General features: G+C 42.3%; 1 protein-coding gene across 2 annotated transcripts in view; it reads right to left on the bottom strand.

Annotated features, from left to right (window-relative positions):
- The window catches only part of SLC4A11 (solute carrier family 4 member 11), a 97,522-nt gene that overhangs the window by 13,943 nt on the left and 59,064 nt on the right, over nucleotides 1-24,515 (bottom strand). For both annotated transcript variants that reach the window (XM_063335877.1, XM_063335879.1), the window contains 9 exons: nucleotides 23,945-24,029; nucleotides 16,150-16,275; nucleotides 15,181-15,294; nucleotides 14,167-14,299; nucleotides 13,787-13,860; nucleotides 8,928-9,177; nucleotides 8,070-8,176; nucleotides 6,726-6,894; nucleotides 3,719-3,892 (listed from right to left, as the gene is read on the bottom strand). In XM_063335877.1, coding sequence (XP_063191947.1) covers nucleotides 3,719-3,892; nucleotides 6,726-6,894; nucleotides 8,070-8,176; nucleotides 8,928-9,177; nucleotides 13,787-13,860; nucleotides 14,167-14,299; nucleotides 15,181-15,294; nucleotides 16,150-16,275; nucleotides 23,945-24,029 — 1,232 coding nt within the window. The remainder of the gene's footprint in view (nucleotides 1-3,718; nucleotides 3,893-6,725; nucleotides 6,895-8,069; nucleotides 8,177-8,927; nucleotides 9,178-13,786; nucleotides 13,861-14,166; nucleotides 14,300-15,180; nucleotides 15,295-16,149; nucleotides 16,276-23,944; nucleotides 24,030-24,515) is intronic.

The following is a 24,515-nucleotide window of genomic DNA, read 5'->3' as shown; positions in this document are numbered from 1 at the left end:
TAGTGGCCCCATTCCCTAGATATGAGACGTAATATTCCGAATTAACCCTGTACACAAAATACTCTGAGGATCAACACAAGGGCCAGCCATGAGATCTATCAAAACACATTTCCTTCTTTTACATATGCACTGCTGGGACTTTGTAATCCCTTCAGTCCTGAAGAAGGCTGTTTTCCAGTCCTTTCTTTCAATATTAAGTTTTTGAGAGTCTTGCTTATAAGTAAGGTCAGGTTGAACTTCAAATCTCTTTATACATTCAACAGCGTAATGAAGATGTGGGGATGAAGGAGACTTCTACACTTGTATTTAGAGAGAGGGGAAAGGGTAACAGCCTAAGGCTTGCTCTCAGGATTTGGATAACATGGCAGAATTAATGTAAGCAGTCATGAGACCTAAGGAACACCAGATACCACAAAGAGTGCACGAAGTCCTGAGGACAACACTTGAATTCCTTGGTGAATAATGGAGCAGATCATACATACTGTATAGGATTACCAAGAGAGGATGCGCAGAAGAGCAACAGGAGGTGTTAACCTCTAAGTAACCTCCCCCTGTCTAGGTTTAAAACAGCAGAAACCACAGCTTTCCTCCTTCCAAACAGATTTTGTTCAGATCCTCTTGCAAGTCTCCTATGTCAAGAGGTCCCTGCCAATGCCTAGAGAAGCAGAGAGCGAGCAGAGCATTTCTGTCTGTTATCTGCAGACTGCTCTTGCCAGCTCTGGAAGAACCGAGACAACACCTAGGTGGATATAGTTTGGCATCCTTTCCATTGCCTCCAGGTCTGGATCATCACAGAAGTCTTGGAGATGAACAGAGACAAGCAGCTCAAAGTGTAACTGCAAGTGCTAATTCAAAGTAATTTGATAGTCCGATAAGGAGTGGTCAAACTATTTCAGGGCTACCAGAACCACTACAAGCCTCTCAAGCGGCCCAGTAAAGCAGGAGTGAAAGGATGCAGTAATTGATTTAGGCTCATCCAGGTACAGCAAGAGCTCCCTTGGCTTCCTCATTGGGCAAGCTACAGAGGAAGCATTTCTGCTATTTCAGGCAAAGATCTAACCCACTGCTGAGGATGCTCATGACCTGAAAGCATCAAGTCTGAGCACACACAAGTCTTCTACGTTTCTTGCAAGTGAAGGCATGCAAACCGAAAAGCTCAGGATCAAAATTAGACATGAAGCTACCACATTTCAATCAAACACAAGTCTGCAGGTACAGAACAGCTCAGAATAGTAGCCCTTTGGTAATGGATTTTTGAAGTTCATGAAGTTTTCTGTTGTCATCTCTTGCGGAGGCAGCAATATCACAGCACTGCAGAGTGTTTGATCACATGCAAGATGTACTGCAACTACTACTGCCAGCTCCTGCTAATACCACTTATTAAAATAGTTTGGAATTTCTTATTAGAATATAGTTAAAATGGCTCATAATTGACCAAACCTGAGATCTTTAAAGCTGAAGTTTCCAGCCTCAAATTGGTCTTCTGCCAATTCTAGCACCTTTCTGATTTCCAGGGTAAGGAAATCACAAACAGTCACATAAAGTCAACGGAAGAAAGCCTGTAATTTGCATATGTTCAGAATCTGGCTTGGCCCTTGAGGAAACAGCTCCAGAAAGTTTGTGCTGCAATGGAAATGAAGTAATTAATGGAGAATAAAGAGCGTAATCCAGGATCATTTCTCCAGAATCCTTTAAATACAGCTAGCATGGGATTAGCCATTCCCAACCTCCTCCATATGAGTAATAAGAGCCTATTTGCAGATTGCCACATGAAACTCAAGTGGCTACTCTACAGGGGAGAAGAAAATTTTGCTTTCATTGTGACAGATCTTTATTCTTGTTTATATCATCATCCTCACTGAGAGCTTTGATTCAAGTGCAGGAAAGGAGCCTGCCGAGGGAGCCAGCGCTGAAAGAACTCCCGATTTTCTAATTGAGCTTCAGGACGTTTCTTTTTCAGCGGAGTGGGCTAAGAGGGGAAAGAAAGAAAAAGATGACAACATTGCTTAGAGCCTTCTGTTTATAGCTCAATGCTTTGCAGAGAACGAAAAGCTTCAGTCTCAAAGGGAGTTCAAATAACTAGGAAATCCTCGTCCCCTTTTTTACTCCCAATATCCATTTTACAGCACTCATTTACATACCAATCAGCCTCCAGCAAAGAGCTGGAGGAAGAGCTGTGCCATAAGGGAAGATGCTTAAGTGAGATCAGGGCATCCCTATCCCTCAACCCTTTCAGGATAATCACTGTAGCCATACCTAAGTTAACATGGCCAAAGACTGTTCTCTGATGCTCTTTTTGGGCATCTGGGTGAAAGAGCAGAGGACAAGGGCAGAAGGTAGTCCTTAATTCAAGCAGGGGAATGACTTGACGTCAAGGAGAAGCCAGAATGCAGAATCAAGACAGTAGGTGGCAAAACAGGAAAAAAGCCACCAGGTATTAAAGTTGACAACAGAAGACACAGGAGGGAGGCTTGGCACATGGGTTTCAAAGTGTAAATTCTGCATCTCACAAAGATATGGAGAGCAGCGGTATCCCAGAGCAGATCATGGACACAAGGAGGAAAGGCATGGATTAAAACTCTAAAGAACTTAAATTACAAAGTTGCTTTTTTTTGAAATAGGGTTTAGCATTTATTCGAGACAGATATAGTTGTGGAAGCAACTAATACCAACACATACTAATGGGAATACGAGCCCAAGGGGCTCATTTCCCAGGAAAGATCTGTGAAAGCATTGCAGGGAGCAGTAGGACTCAGCGATTTCCAGATGTGGAAGGTGAAATCTGTCCATCACTGACCCAAAAAGCAGCTGTGCCATGTTGGGCTGGGCCAGCTGGCACCAAGTGAGACTGAAATTAGAAGACAGACCCACTCCATCCCCCAAAGTAAATGACCACTTAGCCTCACTTTTGATAAGTAGCAACTCTGAAAATGGAAACTAAGACAGGATAATTAAAACTAATAGCACGTAAGCGGAAATTACCACTTCTGAGGTAAAAGCACTCAACTGTAACATACTGAGATCAGACCAGATAATATCTCATGAAACCTGCTCCAGAATAGGGATTGTGTTTTTAACTTGATTTTTTATTTTTAAAATAGGTCTCATAAGAGTGTGTTGGAAAACTCAAAACGGCAAAAAAGCTAGCCTTAAATAGAAAGCCATGACCAGGGCATGGCTCCACAGTCGCTTTTGCTTAAAAACAAGAGGATTTAATAAGCATCACGCCTTCCCAAAACGTGTCGGAAGATGTTATGGGAGCTCTGAAGTAATGCTGCATTTTTCCTACCCTCTGTAATAACCACCAGACGGGTTTCAGGCAGTGAATCAGACTGGATTTTTCCTGGTGAAGACATCTGGAAAGATCTGACCAAAGCTCGTCCTCAGCTTTCCATAAACATAAACCTGAAAAAGGCCTTGTCCTCTGGAAGAATTAGCCAATTTACATCATAGCAGGTGGAATTCCTGCAGTCTGCTGTGAGCCACTGACAAGAGCATAAATTTGTGTCTGTCCTAAACCAAGCAGTTTGCTAATAGGATGAGGCAGGGTCACAGGCCATGCTGGCTGAGGTGGCTTTGTTTGGTGTATCTCCCCTCCACCTTCATATCTTGCAGGTCTTCAAGAAGACCGCTAACTTCCCAACCACTGTACCCAAAGGATTAGAAAGCCACAAATGGAACGAACGAGATCCAAGACAACTCCACGGTTCCGACTTACGTCTCATAGATGTGTCCATTTTCAACCCTCTCCTCCACATAGGCCAGGGCGCGAACGTGCATTGGAGAGTGAGGGAAGGCAGCATGGATCCACGGGAGGCCAAAGAGTGACAGGCCCGTGTTAATCAGAGCAACGAGGAGGAGGTCCCAGTGATAGGCTGTGCCCTTCACCAACCTGAAACAAGGTTTTTGTTGACAGCAGTTACACCCAGTGCAAACTATAACAGGCTGCTCTTGCTGCATCTTAGCTCGAATGCTAAACACCAAAGTACACTTCCATCCACAGAGCAATTTCACACTTCTGTTTTACAGCCTGTGTTACACAAACATGAAAGGTAACGAAACTCACTAGTTTGCTCCCAAAGCAGTCATCTCCTGCAAAGACCAATGCTGAGCAGAAAGGTAACCCACTAAAATAACAGCTCATGAAAATTTCATCAGTGTTTTGCCACTATATTTATTGGAGAGTCTACTCAAAACATACACTTGCATCTCCTAGCAGAGTCCATGTGGGGAGTGGTTAGAAACCTGGGCACGGGTTGCCAAACTACTGCCACTGAAGTTTCCCACTCATCTTGTTTTTAACCATGGTCTCCCTCTTTCCCCATGAGGGGAACACATGCTCAGTATGCTGCAGTAATCCCCTAATTATGTAATTGCTACTGCATGATAAGAAAATGGGACATGAATTCATTAAGCTTCAGCTCCTCCTCAGTAGTCAGCCAAGGAGATATGCTCCTAACTTTGGTGAATGCACGATAGCCTCCCTGTTTTGTTTCTTAGGGGAGGGGGAAACTGGCAGCCTTCACCAAAGCAGCTGACCACTTCACACTTGCACTGCTAACACTGAACTCGCGTCTAGCTTAATCTTGCTAGTTTTTGCAAGGGCCGCCCCCTTCCTGAAAATACCCGTCTGGTACCAACTGCTCGGACGCCATGAGTAACGTTCAGAAAAAGGCAGGGGAAGGATTCAAGTCTCGGACCTTGTTACCTAATGTAAAATCTATAGGTGTGTTTCTGGCTGGGCATTGGAGCACAGAGCAGTGCTCATCCTGACACAACACAAGGAATCAGCTGAATTGCTTGCTGGACACCATCAACTGGAAAGGGAGCACCATTTAGGTATCTTAATGCCACTCAAGCAAGCTCTGCTTAATACTTAATCAGACACTTGGAGCCATCAGCGATACTCTAGGACATGTGCATCTCCATGCACATGAAGATCTACCTAATGTCTGTCTCAAAGAGCAGCACATGCCATTGTTTGGACAGCAGCAATCTTGGGTGGGGTCTGGTTTTGGAACAAAAAGACACATCTGGAAGCGCTCACCTCCATCGACTGAGGAGGCCATGGGGTGACTAGGTCAAGATAGATGTCTACATTGCAATGCCTCTGAAGCTGGAAAGTGCTGGCAGGAAGGGTGGGATTGTAAACACACTTCCTGTCTTGGCTCACACTTTGATAGCATGGTCCCTGCTCATGTGCTGCTTTCTCAGAGCTAAGACATCTCCAGCATCCCCAGGGTTATCATTTGATTGTCCTGCCTACCCTTTTCAGAGGGCTTTCTATGTACAAAGGCCATACATCTAACAGCAGCATCATTTTAGTCCCCTTGGGACACTGCTTGGTCTCAGCAGTCTCGCTGCAGCACTGTGTGGCGTTCAGCTGCTTTGACCCATGGACAGGCTCCACTGACCTTGTCTAGCTCAACACACATACACATCTAGGTGCCTTATCCTAGGTTATCTTCACACTGCCCAGCCAGCCCAGTATTCTTTGGATTGCCCTATATGCTTGCTTTGATTATTCTTTAGCAAAGCACATCAGTGTACTTTCAGGCAAGCATCATCTTTTCCCTGTTTTTTCTACGGGAGAAAAATCACTACATTTGGTAACACACCAAACAGCACATTCTCCATTTGGCTGGTATAGACAAGGCTATTTTTATTCTGTGATGGTACCAAAAACAAGAGGCATCAAGTCCTAGTTTTTCCATCTCTAAAACCCCATGCCCTGATACTTGATCAGCCCTATAACGAGGCATTATGAAAAACACTAAGAACTCCAAAGAATATTTTATATTCCTTGAAGACAGCCCAGTGGAAAACACCAAAAGTTATAAGGAAAGAGGTGACCCACTTACGCTACAGATTTATGCAACACTTTAAAGGGATATAATAAAGATAAAAAGAAAACATCAAGTGGCCAAAGAAAACCAAATTAGTATAACTGAATTTGAGCTTGTCTTCTCTTCCCTGTCACTCCAGCTGCAACATGGAGAATGCTAATGCATGTTATGCAAGGAGAGAACCCTCCCACGCATTACATTAGCAAAAAAAAAAAATCTTCTGAGACATGGTAGTTTCCCTAGCAAAAAAAAAGTCATACACATTCATTCTTGATATCATATCTGATTGCAGTTGGCACAAAAACATCAGAGGGAATATTTTAATAGTGCAATATCTCGACTCAAGTTTGCACATAAATCAGACCTATCAGACATTAGACATACTGTTTTGCTTCACTTCCACCTCTTCAGTTGGAGACTAACAGCTCCAAACACTTCTTTTCTGATGCTCAACTGCAGTGTATCATGCTATATAACATTTATGCAGGTCACCGACTTTTCATTTTTAAAAGATTCTCTGTACTGCAAGAGCAGAGCAAGTGTCCACAATATGTCAGACTCCCTAAATATCTATGGGTACATCCACTGACCTCAAACCATACAAAATATCTACATAAAATTCACACATGGACAAACAAGAAACAGGCTGAGGTGATGAGCTCATTGATGCTTTGCGTTTTTGACTCACTGCCACAATATTGGGTTTTGGGGATGGTGAGGAGTGAAGCAGTAGAATTACTTTCATCTGTGACAACAGAAGTTCTAAAGAACACGTGCTGAGTATCTTTTCTGATATTCAGACAAGCTTTGGACAAGCAGTGCTGGGAAGAGACTCAAGGACGTCCCTCCACAGAGGAAGAGGAGTACCAGAAGTATTACCTGTTCTCCGGGGCGTTTGTGAGTGACGCCACGATGTTCTGCTCTATGAAGAAGAGCATTGACAGTAGGAACCCCAGCCCCATGGCGCTCATCACTGACCCGATGGAGAGGGACTGGACAGGAGCCAGCACAAACAAGCTCTCAGAGGGGTTGTAGTTAAATGTGGACACTGGAAAGAGGAAAGGAATGATGTTAGGAGGCCCCTTCTTGTCCCACCATCCACACAGACTCAATGTTTTACACACACCACGAACAACTGGGACCCAATGCAGCAAACCAGGCATGATGCTCTGGCATTGTGAGAGCCAGAAGGCCATAGAAGACAGGCTCATCTGGCTGTTTTAGTTTATTTTTTTCCCCCCTCCATCCTCTTAGAACTTGGCTGCCATCCTGATTTGACCAATTACTGCTAGTTCTAGTGAAGCATTACATATATTTGAGCAAAACAAAAGAGGGAAACTTGTTTTCCACAGACACAAGGCATTCTCAGATTAGAAAACCTGATTTCTAACTAGCAGTATACTCCTCCTGCTCAGCTAATCAACTGACAGAGGCATTTTAAAACTTCCTTGTATCCAAGAAGTTGTGCAAGGCATTTTAGTATAATGCCTTTTAGTATAAAATGCCCCTACTTTCCTGCCATTGGAAGAAATCCATGGCCAAGGATAAATCACACATGGCCACACATCATTTTACAATCCAACTGGATGGAATGGCCACCACAGAAAAAAGCCATTTCTTATTTGTTTCCATACATTTCCTCACATCACCCATTCACGTCACCACAGGACAATGCAATTCCTGTCCCCATTATCGCTTCCTGATATGGAAAAGCTGATCTATTTGGCCAATGAATGGTGTCTCATTTTTAGATTTCCTTGTATAACTTAGAACTGCCCAGATGCTCTGCACCATTTCACCTAAATTAGGAAAACGTAAAGTGGAGACAAAGAGGACAGACTGGGATCATCAATTCTACGTCTGTATGACTGGCAACAACCCTTCCTGCCTGCTAATTACTCTGCCCTTTGTTCTTTACCAGAAATTGTTGACCCTCTTTATTGTAAGAGATACATACTTTAAACCACATTGAAATGAAAAGACACACTGGAATAATTTATCTAGAGAAAAAACTTCACTCAACCTTGTTTGATTAGCATTTTAAATCTAACATTAAGGAAATCTGAGCTCTTGGAGTGATAGGAGGTATATAAAATATTTGTGAAATTATATGGAAGAATTTTGCTATTTTTTAACAAAACCTTCCTAGGATTTAATTTCTCTTTTTCATACACCCTAAATAGCTTCCCCCAGTATTCTAGAGAATAAAAAAATATAACTTACTTTCAATATCCTTGAAGATATAGGAACCCACAACAGAGAAAGTCAAAACTGAAATTGGTAAGGCACAGTCGGACAGAATTTCACGTACTCTTGCATGCAAATATGGGCTGCAGTTTAAAGACAAAAAAAATAATCCATCAACACCACACCATAGGGACAATTGCTCAATCCAAATAGCATTAATGCTTTAACAAGTGAAAATTCAGTCCAGTCTCACAATTCTAAAGAAATACTTTGAGTGAAGAATTAGTCTTTAATTCAGCCTCAAGTCCTCTGGAATCTATAGCCTTTGAAGGTTGATGAATGCATAAGCAAAACCCATAAAGAAACAAGAAACTAAGATGCAAGCTAGAAAAAAGTCCTCCAAGCACCAATTTCCGTCTCATTTCCACTTTACTTTAAATGCTTGCTCAAGCATTTCAAATTAAGAATTTTAAGGGCAATGGGAGTAAAAACCAAATTAGAGCTGGGCATTTGACTCCCAAAAGCACACTGAAGGTATATTCCCAGTAGACTTTCCAGCATCATCAGGGATTTTTGCCCACCAAAACAGTTCAATGCCTATTTGGGGAGAATTATAGGAGTTTCAACATGAAACCCAAAGGTTTCTAAAAAGTCATTTGAGAGGCCAAACCAAATACGGAAGGGCATCATCCAGTGACCGAACGTTTTGTTCTGCTGCTAACATTTTCCAGGTGGCCAGCCAAGTTCATCTCTGACTTTGGCTTCCACCACCACAAATGGATTAGTTCCACTTGATTTTTCTGGGTTACAAAATTAAGATCTAAACCATTAGCAATTCCTCACAGGTAACATGAAATAATCAGCAGTCTGAGCTCTAAGACTGAAGTAACTCACCTTTTCTTAAACTGATAGAGCGTATGACCAAGCCAAAGGGTACCCAACATCAACATGAGACTAAGGACGGCTGTTTCACGTCCATAATGCACATCATGCGTGCCTGTTTGATTCTCTAGGGACATGGATCTGCTCACTGATGAATTCATCAAGAAGGTGGTATTGATGCCGAGGCTTGGAATAGCATCAGTTCGTGCTTTTTCCAAGTAACTGTCTCCTGTGCGCCCATGGTAGTAATATTTCTTAAAAACTGTACAAACAACCAACAGGCAAGCATTAGGACAGGTTTGTGACAATCAAAGCAAGTAAAATAAAGTGGTTCTTTCTTGCTTGATCATGCAGTATTAATGTTATGCTTCACCAGGTTTATAGCTCTATCCCTCAAACCAGTGAAAAGAAATCAGAAGAGCTGCTTCTTTTATGAAGCCAGTGCTTTACAAATTTATTTTTCACTTATTTTAACAGGTAAAAGTTAAACTGATCTAAAGCAACACGTTTGAACTGTAAGGACTTCCAGCACTAATTATTTATATGATTTCTTTCCTAACACTGAAACCACTGCATGTATATATATATATATATGTGCACATATACATACACACCTACTGTCAGCAGCCTGGGAAATAAATTCCATCACAATATCTGAAAAAGTTAAGAGCAGCCAGGCTGCACAGATCCTTAAGTGCACTACAAAATGTCCAGTAATTACTTTTCCTCCAATGCTGGTCCAGATTTTAAAGATAAGTGTGGATGATAGGCAAAACCTGGCAGAACATTTAAGTTTACACTGCAAAGTGGAGTTATAGAGCACCTGAAGTAAACCTGTACAAGTGAAACACCCAGTGATGCCTCTGGAACTGTTCATGAATGTATTGGGTTAGCTCAGAGACATTTATAAAAGTAATGAGGAGCTGTAAATACATTCTTGCTCTTGAGCATTTAGACACCTGTGTTCCCATTTCTATGGCACTGCCTGGCTCCAAGCATACAAATGTGATTTTGGGATAATTTCACCCCTTTGGGGAACAACAGCATGAGGTGCCACAAGGAGCAAGTAAAACCAGAAGAAGATGCGAGTTGGGCTTTGCAGCCTTGGTACTCCCATGTTATGTGACCAGATGGCAGCAGGCAGTACCGGCTCTCCCGCGTACCAATGGGAAGATACAGGAGGATGGAAACCACTATGTGAGAGCTTTGCAGTCCCTCTACTTTTCTTTGCTTTAGTCAAAATACCCCTTCAAACTTTGCATAGAAGAACTCAAAAGTTTAGGGCAAGACCATCCTCTTTAGGCAAAACATAACAGCAATCTGAAAGGGTATAACGCTCCTCCTAACATTCCCCCCTAGCCCCAAACAACAATCAGGTTTCTGAAAGTCCCAAGCACCTCAATTTTTCCATCTGCAGCAGCTACAGGGAAAGCAGGCAAAAACCCCTGTCACTGAAAACAAGCAAAACGAACTTTAAACATTCTTGTAAAGCACAACTGGTTTTTGCAGCCACCTTGAATTCGTCCAAAGCACAGTTTGTATTACTGCTGGTTTGCAGCTCGCCCCAACGTAAAATGCCCCACGTTTAGCTATGCTGACATTTTAACCGTGGTAATCACCCTTCTTGTACCACCTTTTAAAAGGAGTTCGGGCATTCAACAAATGGATGTGATCAATAGGACATGAAGGTCACAAGAGAAAAGACCAGTTACTTTACATTCAATACTTCTATATATAAGTTTCAAGATCATAGAAGGTTTACAGTTCAAGATTTAACCTTTCAGTCTGCTCTCAGCAGCAGCCAGAAATGAGGAGATCATTGCACTTTTAAAGAAAGAGAAAGATTCCCCCAGTAAGGAGCAATCCTATTATGACCTCCATTAGCACTGTGTATTTCTGCATCGCGTGCTACGGAAGAGGCTCTGCTATCATTTCCTCCCTCCATCCTCACAGCTGTGTCCAACCCAGGCAGGACACCCACATCTGCTTTACAAACAGGTAAACTGAGGCACAGAGCACTGCTGTGACCCACGTACCAGCACAGAACAGGTTGTTGGAGGATTTGCAGTTTCCGGCTCTGAACATTAAAGGACACTTGTCATAACAAAAATTATTATGGCAGTATTTCCTGGGAATTAGCAGCTGCCCAGGGCTAAAAGCCTGCTCACCATCTCAGCTGACTCTAAATATTTCTAAGTCCTAGAGACATGCACAATTCCCGAACATATGATAAACCGACAGCACATACATTCTGCATAGGTACAGAGTTGTATTTGCATGCCTCCGTTTTTAGATTTAGACTTGAATGAATAAGAAACAAGTTAGGTTTTGGGGGTCTCGGTGATGTTCTCCATTTCCTACACTTTGCTATATTACAAATACTATATTTAGGGCTTAGCGTATCTTTGGTGCCCTGCGTTCAGCCCGACTACACCTATGTACACTACCTCTCAGGCTGCAGTTCAATTTGCACCCATGTCAAAACTAAGTAGGATTGCTCCACTCAGTCCTGGATACAGTCAAAGAAACTTTCACTTTACTCTTGTATTTTAATTAAAGCAACAAGAACATGCCAAGATGGCTAGCCGGAGGTCCTCATCCTGCACTGCCAACTTGCTAGAAAGTATTTGATTCCTGCAAATTTATAGTTTATTTTTATAAGAGGGCATAGTGAATCTTGTTGTCCACATTCAGAGAGAGCAGCAAAGCAGGTGGTGCCTGGCTGAAACAGAGCCATTCTCAAGCCTAATGCAACACTCAAGTTCCCTCCAACAACATTAACTCGTTTTGTTTGCTTCAGCCGGTTCACCGCTGTTTCCTGCAGAGTGCAGATGTCAAGATCAAACAAACACAGCTTCGGTGGCTGGGCCACATGGCAAAAACAAAGTGTCACCAGAATAGCGTGAATGCACATGGCTTGATTCCTCTGTATGGTATCACATTCCCCCCGCCCCCCGCCACTTCTTTCCTGTACATCTATAAGTACCTTGCAAAAAAAAAAAAAAAAAATCAAAGCTGTGAACAGACTGGGGAAAATGTATCTGACCAAGAGCAGAATGTTCCCTGGCATTCATGAAGCCCAAAAGTCCCTGTCTGCTGGTCAGCTGTTACCAGGACATGTCTAACAGCATGGTACCAACTTTCTCTTCCTACTTAAGTACTGCTCAGCTGCAGTTTTGAGCAGGAGGGGGAGACGGCAGCAGCAACCACCACCTTCTGCTACAAAACAGGAGCAGAAGAAGAAAGACGAGCATGCAGCTGTGAGCTGCACCGGGATCATGTGTTTATGAGCACTGAGAAGGTTAAGGATAAAGTCTGTGCCTGCCAGCATCGGTGCCCTTCTGCATCTGGGAACATGGCTGGACCTGGGGTCCTGTCTGTTGATGCACTGAAGGTCCCCAGATGCAGCTCAAGCCAACATGAGCTGGCAAATTAGTAGAGTGTTGGTTTGATTTTATTACCATTGTTCCTAATAAACTCAGCCCTTCCCAAGTACAAGGGAGAATTACACTAATTCACTAACTACACTAATTAACTTCCAGGATCCTCTCCTGTGCCCCCTGAAGTACTCTGAGGTATTACTTGCACATTCTTGAAAGTCCGGCAGCTGAGATCAGTGGATGCTTTCTGTACCTTTAAGCTGCACCCCATTCCCCTGCTATGGGAAATCAGCTCTACTACAGAAGTACTGTGAACATTTGCATTTGCTAATTCTTTACAGAGCAGTTGAATAGTGTCTTGAGGAACACCTTAGTGCCACGGGGAGACTGCCTCATGCCTCCAGAACAGGGCACTAACAGCACACATTAAGCAAAGCTTACAGCTACATAGTTAGCAAGGAGAAAGCAAAGTATCCCAGAACAGCTTCTTCTTCACCAACGTTTGTCTAAGCAGGCTATTTGAAAGATGCAGGTGTTCTGCAGAGGAAAAAACCCTCTGATTGCACAATCAAAGCATATGCCCAAGGAGACAAATTAAGGATTCCCAATGAAGTGAGAAAATATCTCACTACAAATTGCTTTGCTGTGTCAAACCTGCTCTTTGAAGGTGTTCTTGCATGCAAGATACCATAATGAGCCAAGCCTGAGGATCCTGAAAACAAGCAATGAGCTCAGCATTAGGTACATCCTCAAGGATTTCAGGGGATAGCCCAAGCTTGCAGCTGCTGGACAATAGGTCCTAACAAACAAGGAATGTAGACTTGGCCAGCTCCTCACCTGGATGAACAGAAAGGTTGCCATCCATGTGGCATTACTGCTAACATCTTTCACCTTCACAAATATCTCTGGACAATCCTGATCGGGTCAAAGAAAGATACCAGAGAAATTTGGCAAATCCCAAGGTTGCTCGTGGATACTCAATGTAAAGCAAAAATGGGGACCAAGTGGCTGGAAAGGGCAGAATAGCTTTAGGAGCATGCTGAAAAGCACTGCAGTTGTTATGCTGCCATTAGAGAAGGGTCTCAGAGCTCACGTAAGAATGGGCAATCTCAAGCCACCTTTCAACTCCCCTCCATGTAGTTTTAATAACGTGGCAAGAAGAGAGGTCAAGATACACTGTGTTTAAATTGGACTTCTTTTTTTTTTGACAGGACCATTCAAAGTATTAGAAGACTTTCACAGCAACGTTAATATGACTTCTCCATTTGTTAAGTTATGACGCTAATCTCAGCTAACTGAAATTTGAGTTGATAGAAATCCTGCATATTCAGGTAAACTGCGGACACAGGGCTGCTTCAATCTCGCACACTCTTTTTTTTTCCCCTTAAGACCCTGAATGAACATGGAACAAGCAAACATCACGCATATTTGCAGCCTTGACAAGGAAGCAAAGCAGAGATCTGCACTGAAGAACATTGTTGCAAGACTTACCTTTAATAATGCCTTTGAAGGCATCAAGTACAAACGTGATGGATATAAAAAGTGCAATTATTTCTTCTGTTGACCTGTGGAAAAAATCCAAGGAATGTAGCCATTAGCAGAGTCTGCATTCAACTCCATTCAAAGGAAAATCAGCATATTCATGCATTAACACAAAAATATACCAATTTTAGTTAGACTCCACCTCAGGAAACAAAACCTAGTGAATCTTTAAAAGCTTCTTTCAAGCTGGAACAATAAGCTGAAATGATACTAGCCTCATCTCACAAAATACATTTTGCAGCAAGTTTGTAATTAAGGAGCTTGTGGAATGTATAATTTTTCCATTTGGTGAATAATCTGATCAAATATGACTTCTTGAAAATAGCTACCTTTTAAAGAGCTTCATCAGAAGACTGAAATTAAAGAGGGAGTACATCACAAGGAAAAAGCTGTTCCACAGTCCAATCCAGGCATAGAAAGCACTGAAATCCAAGTTGTAGTCATCACAGATTCCTCGGATGACTGCAAAAATGAAGCATTTCACACGTCAGATTAAACTTTTGTCATTACCACCCTGTGCTTCCCATCTGCTTGATGGCAAAAAGAACCAATTTGAAGACTGCACTGCAATGCGCTTATGGCAGATAGTATTAAAACCCTGGTCTTACACTCCCATATGGACTCCCACTGGACCAACCCAAATCGTTCTCCTCCCTCTTCTTTCCTCCACTAGAAACAGGGAGAAGCACTTGGAAAACTTTCTCCAACACAGATCAAAGCATCTTTCCTAGGGATCAAGGCCACAAAAACCAGCCCTTGGAATTTGCTCTTGCTGACATTTCGGGATGCTGTTGAGTAAGGGAGCTCGTACATGCTTTTGCACCACCTGTCACTGCACTGCACACAAAACCTCATGTCTTAAGCCTTTCAAGCTAGTCATAGCCCATGTGATTGTTCCTACAGGTATTGAGTTTTCCCCTTTACACCTCTGGCTCAGTAGTATCAGCTTGCAGCCGTAACTGGAAAGCTATTGATCACACCTTAGAAAAAAAAAAAACCACACCAACAAAAAAACCTTTGTCTTAGGCTCTTATCCTCAAGTTGGATGCAGCCACATGAAAAAAACATCATATGAAAAAGATTTCCTCCTTGAAGCAGAAGATGTGCTCATTCTCAAGCAATGTTTTTTCTATGCAAAGATGTTCCTTTAGAAACCAGCTTTAACTAAACCTGAATCAAATTCCTCCTCTCTCCCCTTAGCACCAGAAGGGAGGTATTTTGGTATTAATTTATTAAACAAATTCACCTAAAACTAACATGATTGGAAGGCTATTGTACAAGGTCCCATTTTTCACTAATTGCAATCACATCAGTCCCTTGATATACACATTTAACAGACTTACCATTAATGTAGAGTGCTAAAGGAGCTGTAGTTAGGAGTACAACTAGAGGTTGCCCTGAAAAGAGTGCGTAAAGCAGCCCTCCAATACACTGGCCGACGATTGTCTTCTGCACATCTACAAGTGATTAGGAAGGACAGAAACAAACAGGGTTTTTAACGAACACTTCCCTGACCAAGGAGCATTTACAGAGCAGAGAAGCCAACTACTAACAAGTAGGAGCAATGCTTAGAGGGTACAGAGGTAAGATACTGAGAAAGCAAAAAGTGACCCTTTGCCAGCAAACTTGTACCAATAATTTAGGAAGCTATCAGGTTTCCAGATGTTGAACTATGAAAGTTGGGTGGGCTTTTTTTGTTTGGTTTGGGTTTTTTTGGGGGTGGGGTGGGTGGGGTTTTTTTGTTGTTTTTGTTTGCTTGTTTGTTTTTTGTTTGGTTTTTTTTTTTTAGTTCTTTTGGGGGGAGGGTGGGTGTTTCGCATTTTTTTAATTGATATTTATTTTATTTTAAATGGCTATAAAAACATAATCAGTGTTTGTGGAGGCCTTCAGGACAAGACTTCAACTAAGACTTCTATGAACTGCTTTAGGGCCACAACTGGGACCGAACAAAGCATCCAGCTTCGGTTTTTGGTATGGCTGTACCAGTGGTTTGGATACTTGCAATCGAATTCAGATGAAAAGCACAGGAGCTTGTACTAGGAAAAATGTGCAGATAACTACGTAGTTATAAAGTGAGCATCATTTAAAAATACAGTAGCATATATCTGTATCAGTCCAAATCAGATGATACTATCCAAAGTAGTGTTCAATGTTTTTAGTCTTCTGAGAAAAAGTCACAAACATGACGATTAGAAAAGCCTTCAGTGGCATTCTGTTAATCAAATAAAAACTATCAGAACTTCCTGTGACCACAGCGACTCAGCTTGAATACATGGAATCCTATAACAGATGCACAAAAGTGATAAACTTACCAATAACTCCTCCAGTATTTTCATCATTGAGTGACCCAAACGCAATGGATGGAAGGAGGCAGGCAAAATACAGAAAGATCATAGTTGTGATGTATTTTCCTATAGCTTTGTTGTTTCCAATAACACCTAGTGCAAACCATAACAAAAAGTCATGTTTGTACCTCCCACTTGTAAAGCATTGAAACCCGACTTGCATCATCCATATGTACCACTAGCTCTTTTAATACTGAAAGGCAGAAGCGGAAATTCAGTCCACAGTTTAGTCTTAAATGTATAGATAGGTCTTTAACATTTGCTTTTGCATAACCATGCTCTTTTATTTATCTGGGATCAGAAAAAGCAGCACCAACATGCCACCAGACTGCTTCAACAGACATTTCTGGCATCATCAAAATAGGAAACACTAGAAACTTTTTCTTCAGTTTTGCCAGCCCCAAAACCTTGGAAGACAATCAAAGCAGAAGCCATAAGTTTAGGGTTCATAAACCCTCCACCCCCTGCCTTTTTAACACCAACTTTATAGGTATTCTGGGCTATGCCCTGAACGAGCTTCACAATGATCACTCGTCTTCGCAACTCATGATGCTGTAGGCAGGAAAACATGAAGCACTTCATTTTTCCCTAGGCAGAAATCTGAGGTTATAGGCTTGAATCAATAATATGCTATGCTGAGACAATTAGTGCTAGCAGACTTACAAAAACAAATAGCACAAGAGGTCAGGAATGCGTACATTAAGAGTTCTGCTTTAAAAAAGCCCTTCTGAAAGCATGGCTTCTTTCTTTTCCATCCGCTCACCCCCTCTCATCTCCATCGGAAAAAACACATCAGGCCAAAACAAAAGCAGCCAGAAAAAGAATTAAAGTGTCATAATATGAATTTAAGGGCCTCTGAAGTAGCTTCCCTTCCCTTTCCTGTTTTCGGGCTGATGTCCATCCCCAGTGAGCTCGTACCACACAAGAGAAAGGATAAGAGATGACAACAGCTGATATCGCTCAAGGAGAACATAAGTTTTTCCACAGAACAGCATCTTCAAAAAGGATACACCAGAGGGCCTTTTCAAAGAAAACCCTGAAACACCCTTCAACCATGTGCCACCATCCTTCGTGATGCCACTGCTGCGAGACACTTGGACAAGCTTGGAGTTGCCCAGTTCCCCTTTCTGGAAGCCTCCTGAGCAGTAAACTCCCACACAGACACTGACCCCTAAGCTCCCAGATGCCCATCTAGCCTTTGCTAGCATCACTCCCTTGCTGAGAGAGGTGCAAGCCAATGAGCTGAATCAGAGAAAGGAGCCTCTTTGCATTAGAGGCTGTTGGTGCAACACTGAGAAAATCTGGACATTGCCAAAACAGACCAACTGTATCACTAGAATGAAAACAAAACAAAAAAACCCACAACAACAAAGAGCTATCACTCAATGACTTGGGATCTTATCTAACATCCGTTTTCTGCACCATTTGCAGTGCAGATGTAAGGACAGAAGGAGGATTCAAAAACCAAAAAAAAAAAAAAAAAAATCGAAGATGATGTGTAACGAACAGGCAGCCACACGAAAAAAGGACACCTGTGAAGGCTCCTGTTCACAGACACAAGAGGAACAGACAAATAGGACTGCTGATACTCAGCATCCTCAAAAAAGGGGCAGGGGCTGAAACTTGACAGGAGACATCTCAAACATGCAAATATGAGCCTGACCTTCCAGGAGTCACAGGACCAGCTGTTTCAAGGCAGATTCCTTTCAATTTATTGTGAAGATTCAGAAACCACAGACCACATTCCTGACCACTCTTGGCAACCAAAAGGCCTGAAATTTACTTCTTGCAGATGAAGCTTTCTCATGTGATCTTGAGACCAACAGCTGCAGGCTCCTACCTCACGCTCCCAAGTGCCCAAGACATTTAGAGAAAAGGAAAGACTTGGCAGGGCAAACAGTGGACCGAGTGGTAGTTTTATAAGTAGAAATGGTCACATCCTTGTTCAAAGGACTCTGTTCAAAAAGCAGTATTCTGGAGCGGCACAAAAGAGTCTTTCCAACATGAAAGGTCAGAGGCAACAATTCCTGAAAGCTTTGAAATCATTCAAAGAGAGACAACGAGGACCAGACAAGCAACTAATATTGAAAAAAAAAACCCACCTCATTTGCTGAGCAGAGAAAGCTACATAAGTGATGAGGTGCTTTCTAAAAAACTTTCAGGTAGATACATCATAGTATGACAGGGCAGAAGGAAGGAAGAAGCCTTGAAGAGCATCACAAAAGATCATGCATGGCTTTTAGTTTCAGCTTCAATCCTTGCAAAGCAAGCAGCAGGAGCCCTTGCTGATCATGGAGGTCCTTATGCCACATCATGGGGGGGGCGTCTAAGGCTTCCAATACAAAGCAGTACTTTCTTTAGTCCATAATCAGCCACAAGATCCAAGAAGCAAAAATCCCTACTGGTGGGCAGCAAGATTCCCTTCATAAGGGAGACAATAACTACATCACATTAAACATACTCTTTCACAAACATCATTAATTACTCTTTAATTGCAGTTAAAATCATGAACAAATACCACCTCCTTGTACAGACTCACCTGAGACAAGCACTAAAATCCAGTATTAACCACAGTTTACCTTTTGCCTCTTTAAAGTCAACATCTGGCTAAACATTTTCAGGGTCTATTTGCAACGCAGGGACTGACATTATTTAGAAGAAGGTGGGCTGCATTATGATGGTATTTCATCTGCAGCAGGCTCATAAAGCCATTGAAAAATGTGTCACTCCAACTGCACAATGTAAATTTGTAGCATAAAATCAACTCTCAGTCCAGCTGTGAAATTTGAGTAGCTGACTATTATAGAAGCAATCCTTTGAAATTAAGGTACATCTACACATTGACAGGGGAAGCAATTTTGTTCATCAACACGACAGTTCTATTTTACTTGCTTGAACTTCTGAAACGCTGTAATTTTTAAAGACAAGATTAGAGTTTCAGAGAATACTGCAGCATTGCTTGCCTCACTTTGCTTGGTACTCTGCATCAATAAGTTAATGACCAAGAGACCCAGAGACTGGGACTAGAGCTCCTTAAATCTACTAATTGTAGATTTACTGAATCAAAATTGAGACAGATGGACATTCTATGAAATGTCTGACTATTAATGTTCTTTCCCAATTCTCTGAAATATCCAATGCAAACCAAATTTAGTTATACTGATCTGCAGCACAGCAGCAAGGATACGTCTACTAAAGCCCTAATTAAAAAAATATATCACCTTTCAATGGTAAAAAACACACAGTAAGGCTATCTGTCCACAGGTTTTGCCCCATAAAAACTCAAAGCATTACAAACATCTGCTAATACCCTCAAATCTGGGCTTTCACTTATGTTAGTAGCTGCTGGACTCTGCCCAATTTTCTGAAGATGAACAGAAAATGAATCTTCCCTAAAGTCCTATAAAGAGTAAATCGCAACAGAAGCGAGACTAAGAATTTAACTGGAAAAGCAAATCTACTCTTACTGATTTTAGAGCACAGAAGCCAAGCATATGCTCAGACTAGAGAAGTATGAAGAAACAAATCAAGAGCTCCGAGCTTTCCTTTATTCTGTTTCTTTCAGCCCATTTCTCTTGAAGTGCTAGTCTCTTGGAAGGAAACATCCACAGACAAAACAAGATGCTTTTATGCATCTTTAATGCATTCCCATCCACCACTGACACAAACAGAGATTTCAAAAGCATCATAGCTGCAAACCCAGGTCGCGATGCCCTAGAGCATCCAACAAGTCAGTCTTTAAGTGGCCGATAACTTTTACACCAAGGTGATGTTTAAGAATGAAGGGCTGCAGAGTGATGCAGGAGCTACCCCATTACGTAACCTAGAGCAGCAGAGGCACTGAAGAGAAGGCAAAACAATATATCTGCAATCCCTTTATTTTGTCTCCTCCCTCAGGAATGCAATCCTGCCAAACAAGGCGGCCAGTGCAACCAGGTGGGAAAGTCGATGAAGATTTGGCACGTGCCACAGCCAATCCACAGTCAAGATTTTAGCAGGTTTAAGCTCTGTGCTATCTTAGACAGAGAGCAAGACAAAACTTCCCTTTCAAATCCCATTTTTCCAGTGCCTTCAAGCCTTCCTTCTAAGCTTGCCTGCATTACAGGGAACTTTGGAGATCTCCCCCTCCCGCAAAACACCACCACCAAACCCTGGGGATGCTGCCAGCAGATGCGCTCACGTTACTCTCAGGAGCTGCTTAGGGACCCTCTGCAGGACCAAGGACAGGGAGGAATCCAGATCTGCAGCTGAACTGCCCACCCGCCACAGCAGTGTGCCGGGGACACGGGTCAAGAAAAACGCGGGGAAACAGAATACATCTCAGCTCTCCTCCCTTCCCTTCCCCTTCCCTCCCAAGAGGCGAAGGGATACGGCAGAACGCAGCATCAAAGCTCACCATAAGAACCTCAGGCACCTCAAGTTTCCTCCTGGGCACTCCAAGCACTACATTTGTGTTTATTCCTCTGTGTTGTACCAGAAAACACATACTGAAGAAAAAGGGTAGCAACTTTAAGGGGTTTCAGGAAACTTGTAGCTGAGTCCAGGCAGAATCCCCTCCTTCATTCAAACCAGTCTCAAAATAAAAAAACAAAGCAAAAAACCAACCAAAAAACCCAAAAAAACACCAGGAAGCTCCTATGGTTCAACTGAATCTTTAGGAGTTTAGGAGTAATAATATTGATACACGTGTGTTCTGAACTTATTTGACAAGATCAGAATGAAGTTCTCTACAAACTTTTTTTTTTTTTAAAGAAAGCAGAATCCCATAGACAGAGGTTGTAATTGTTAAAATGAGACTACAAGCCAAATTGTGTTAATCCTAGCTTTAAAGGAAAGTTACAGGTGTTCTTAGGTTCATCATAATCCAATTGTTCATCTTCAGATGCTCCTGTTGGAAGACACCTACTACAAGCCATCCATATCACTGAAGTCCTGGAGCAAGAGTTTAGAAAATTCTTCCTTAATCCTTGCATGTTCAGTAAAACTCACAACACTTCTACAACCCAAAGCAGACCTAAAATTGACAAATTCCTAACCTGTAGGAAAAAAAAAAAGAGAAAGATGATTCCTTTCTTTCCTCTCCCAAATCATGATGGTTAAGGATAATTTAATGTCCAGCTTTGCAGAGCATGTGAAGACCAATCCCACAAAAGTCCAACTGACAAAACATTTGCTGGCCCTACAAAAACCTTATTATTTATCACCCTACCCTTAATCAGTTTATCTGTCTAAACCAAAACCCCAGGATGCTTCTCAGATTGAGGATTTAGAGACTTGAACCATTCAAAAAGAGGCATCTTTGTACTTCAGAGCTCTTTGATGATACACGTGTGGTTGTCTGTAGTGCAGATACTTGGATAGCTCAAATCCCCAATGTTCTGGTACACTGCTGCTTTGAGATGGTCCAGGAATTTCACATTCCTGATCACCTTCAGTCTTGGTGGTTTATGGCAGATGCTTTATGCTCCATCTGGTTTCTATTCCACACAGATCCTTAAAGAATTCATCCTAATTTCTGGTTTCTGGGAAGAAATGGCACATACTAACATACGTAGGTTTTTGAAAATCGTCTTTTCCCCATATCCTATTTGAAAGATCAAAACTGCTCCTAAGGTGAGTACTTCACATTTGAGCTGCAGTAGTTCTTGAGTTTCGCTTAGCTCATTTCTGCCTCTTTCACTCTCCAGAAATTGTACACCAATGCACTGACATTTTTTAACATATATTTGCATTTTATAGCGAAACCCTTTTTCTGAAATATTTGTAATGCTGGATTTTCACTCTGACAGTATTTCATCACTTTGGGCAGATACAACCAAAGGAACAAGTCTTTCAAGCTAGACACTCCCAGCACCTTGTTTAGGCCAAACCTGATCTGCTGTGTACATGAGTTCATGGCAAGCTTGCAGACCTGGCTACAGCCAACAGCCCCAGGGCTGAGAGGCAGCACGTGCAGGTTAACTTGGATGCGTGCAGAGCTAGAACATGGACCCTGAAATGGATTTCTAAGTCTGCTGAGAGACAATGTTGGCTGCAGGACCATCGCATGATGGTTTTTGTGCTTGTGAACCTGCTGGGCTCAGGACACTGACAGGCATAGGTAGAGCAAGCAGACACTGCTCTTTCTTGAGATGAACATAGGTTCCCACAGGATGCTTCTCCCTGAACAGTAGTCCCGCAGCACTTCTAAAGTGCTTCACTATCCCTTTATAATGAAAGGTTAGACTTTGACAGCCCTACAAAGCAACAGCAATACAAATGCAGTGTCTGGAACCCACTCCAGAGGTATCCCGATTAGGATCCTAAGTCCCCTACCAGATCTGGTGCTAATGATGCACACATCAAGAAATATTTTTTCTGTTTTACCAGACTCCTTGCTGCTATTCTGAAAATAATTTCTTGTCCCCCTTCCTCCTCAATATGCCCTCAATCCCCAGAGAACATAGCATTCGCTTGACTTCAAACAGAGCTTGCCCGCCTTCCACCCCAAGCAAACAGTTTCTTCCCAGCAGTTACAATGCACACGGAGAAAGCATCCAGCACTCAACCAGTGTGCTAAGCCAACACCTCATCCCATTTTATTCTTCTCAGTAGAGTGGATACCACTAACTGCAAAACACATCGTGGTGGATGGAGCATTCCTAGTCAAAGCTGGATCTTTGTGGAAAGCAACTACTTGGCAACTTCCCCAGCATCTCCTTCAGCCAACAGCCAATTGCTCTGTTCCTCTGCTGGTGGTGACCATCCCTGTTGAAATGTCGCAGAGAACTCACATCCGTACCCTGCTCTTGCTTGCTCTTAAGCTTAAGCTCCTGTGGAAGGTAGCTTTGCACTAGAATACTTGGTGTGCAAAATGAGGCTTGGGTATGCATCTTGTTTTCTTACGCCAACTCCAAGGTAGATAACCCTCAGCAGAGGTGTAGTGGGGAAGGCTGGGACACTGACTTGAGCAAAGGAGGATTTAACAGCAGGAAGGTGTCTGATAGAGCCCCGAGATTCTCCCTGCCTACACTCTGCATCTTTATTTTATGCAAACTTTCTGGGATTGATACTTGAATATATTAGCCAGCTCCCCAATAAGCTGTATGAAACCGAACGTTTTGATGTCAGGCTGAGGCTCTGTAATCGTGGTTTGCCTTGAAGACTTTTCACAGCTTTTAAGAATCTCTGAAAGTGAAAGTTTGAAAGTGAGAAGGGAGAAAGCAACTCTTAAATCCACCAGGGCCATTGTGGGAGCTATATAAAGCCCAAAACCTGAGGCTCAATATAAACACTGTAATGCTGGCTCTTGTGATCTGGCTACAGCAGACAAGCTATATCCTGTTTTTAAAAGGACCGAGCTGAAGTTACTACAACTCAGATTTTGTTTAAGCATTCCCATAGTATCACCATAATTGCTACTGATGGTGGCTTGCAAAGACAGCAGAAACGGCCTATTAGGCCAGTGCTGAATAATTAGGTTGCAATGAGTTGCTCTGTGTCTACACACGACAATAATCAATCCATTTAATCACCTCATTGCTTAATAAAAATTAAAATCCTCATCTACATACAGCTAGCATCTTTGTTAAAGGAACATTGCAAGATTCTTATGTATACGGTGCTGTACTGCCTATTCACAGGCTTTTGTCAAAATATTCTAATAAAAAAAAGAGAGTATTACATGTATCAAAGAACACATTCAACGCACACTGTAAACAGGACATCGCGTCACAAAAATTCAAAATCAGGCCAATGCTTTCATAAACATTGGCCAACATACCGTCAGTGAAGTCCAAAGCGTACACTGGAAATCTTCGTGCAATGTCATCAGAAATCCCCTTGCCAACATTGAGAAACTCATGCAACTAAAGAAAGGAAGGAAGTGCTGTGTCAGTTTAAAGGCTCGTGCATTGTTAAAGAGATTAACCTCCTTATTCAATACTGATAGGAGCAAAACTAGTCATTTTGAATAGGGCATTCAAATCAGATTTTGTAATGATAATAAAAGTAAACTCTTCGCACTTCAATTTATATCCTCAAAAGCATTGTAAAAGATAAAATCCCCTAGACCACGCTGTCTTCCTCCCTTCCTTCCCTTTTCCTCCTCCCATTCATATCTGTATCCCTGCTTTGCAGGTGAAGGAGCTGATGCACAGCATGACCCACTGAAAACACCTTGGCCAACAGCAGGATTGGACCTTAAGTACCCTGGGCTGAAACATCAGGTCAGAGATGCCTTTGCCACCCCCCTAGCCAACTTCTTTTTCTTTAGATGCCACTATAAAATTTTTCCCCAAATTGACTCAAAGCCTCTGAAAGGGGATCCCCAGTAAATGCTCCCCTTCCTTGGC

Source organism: Chroicocephalus ridibundus, chromosome 5 (assembly GCF_963924245.1).
Source record: "Chroicocephalus ridibundus chromosome 5, bChrRid1.1, whole genome shotgun sequence".
NCBI classification, from domain to species: domain Eukaryota; kingdom Metazoa; phylum Chordata; class Aves; order Charadriiformes; family Laridae; genus Chroicocephalus; species Chroicocephalus ridibundus.
This window is presented reverse-complemented; position numbering and strand designations above follow the sequence as displayed.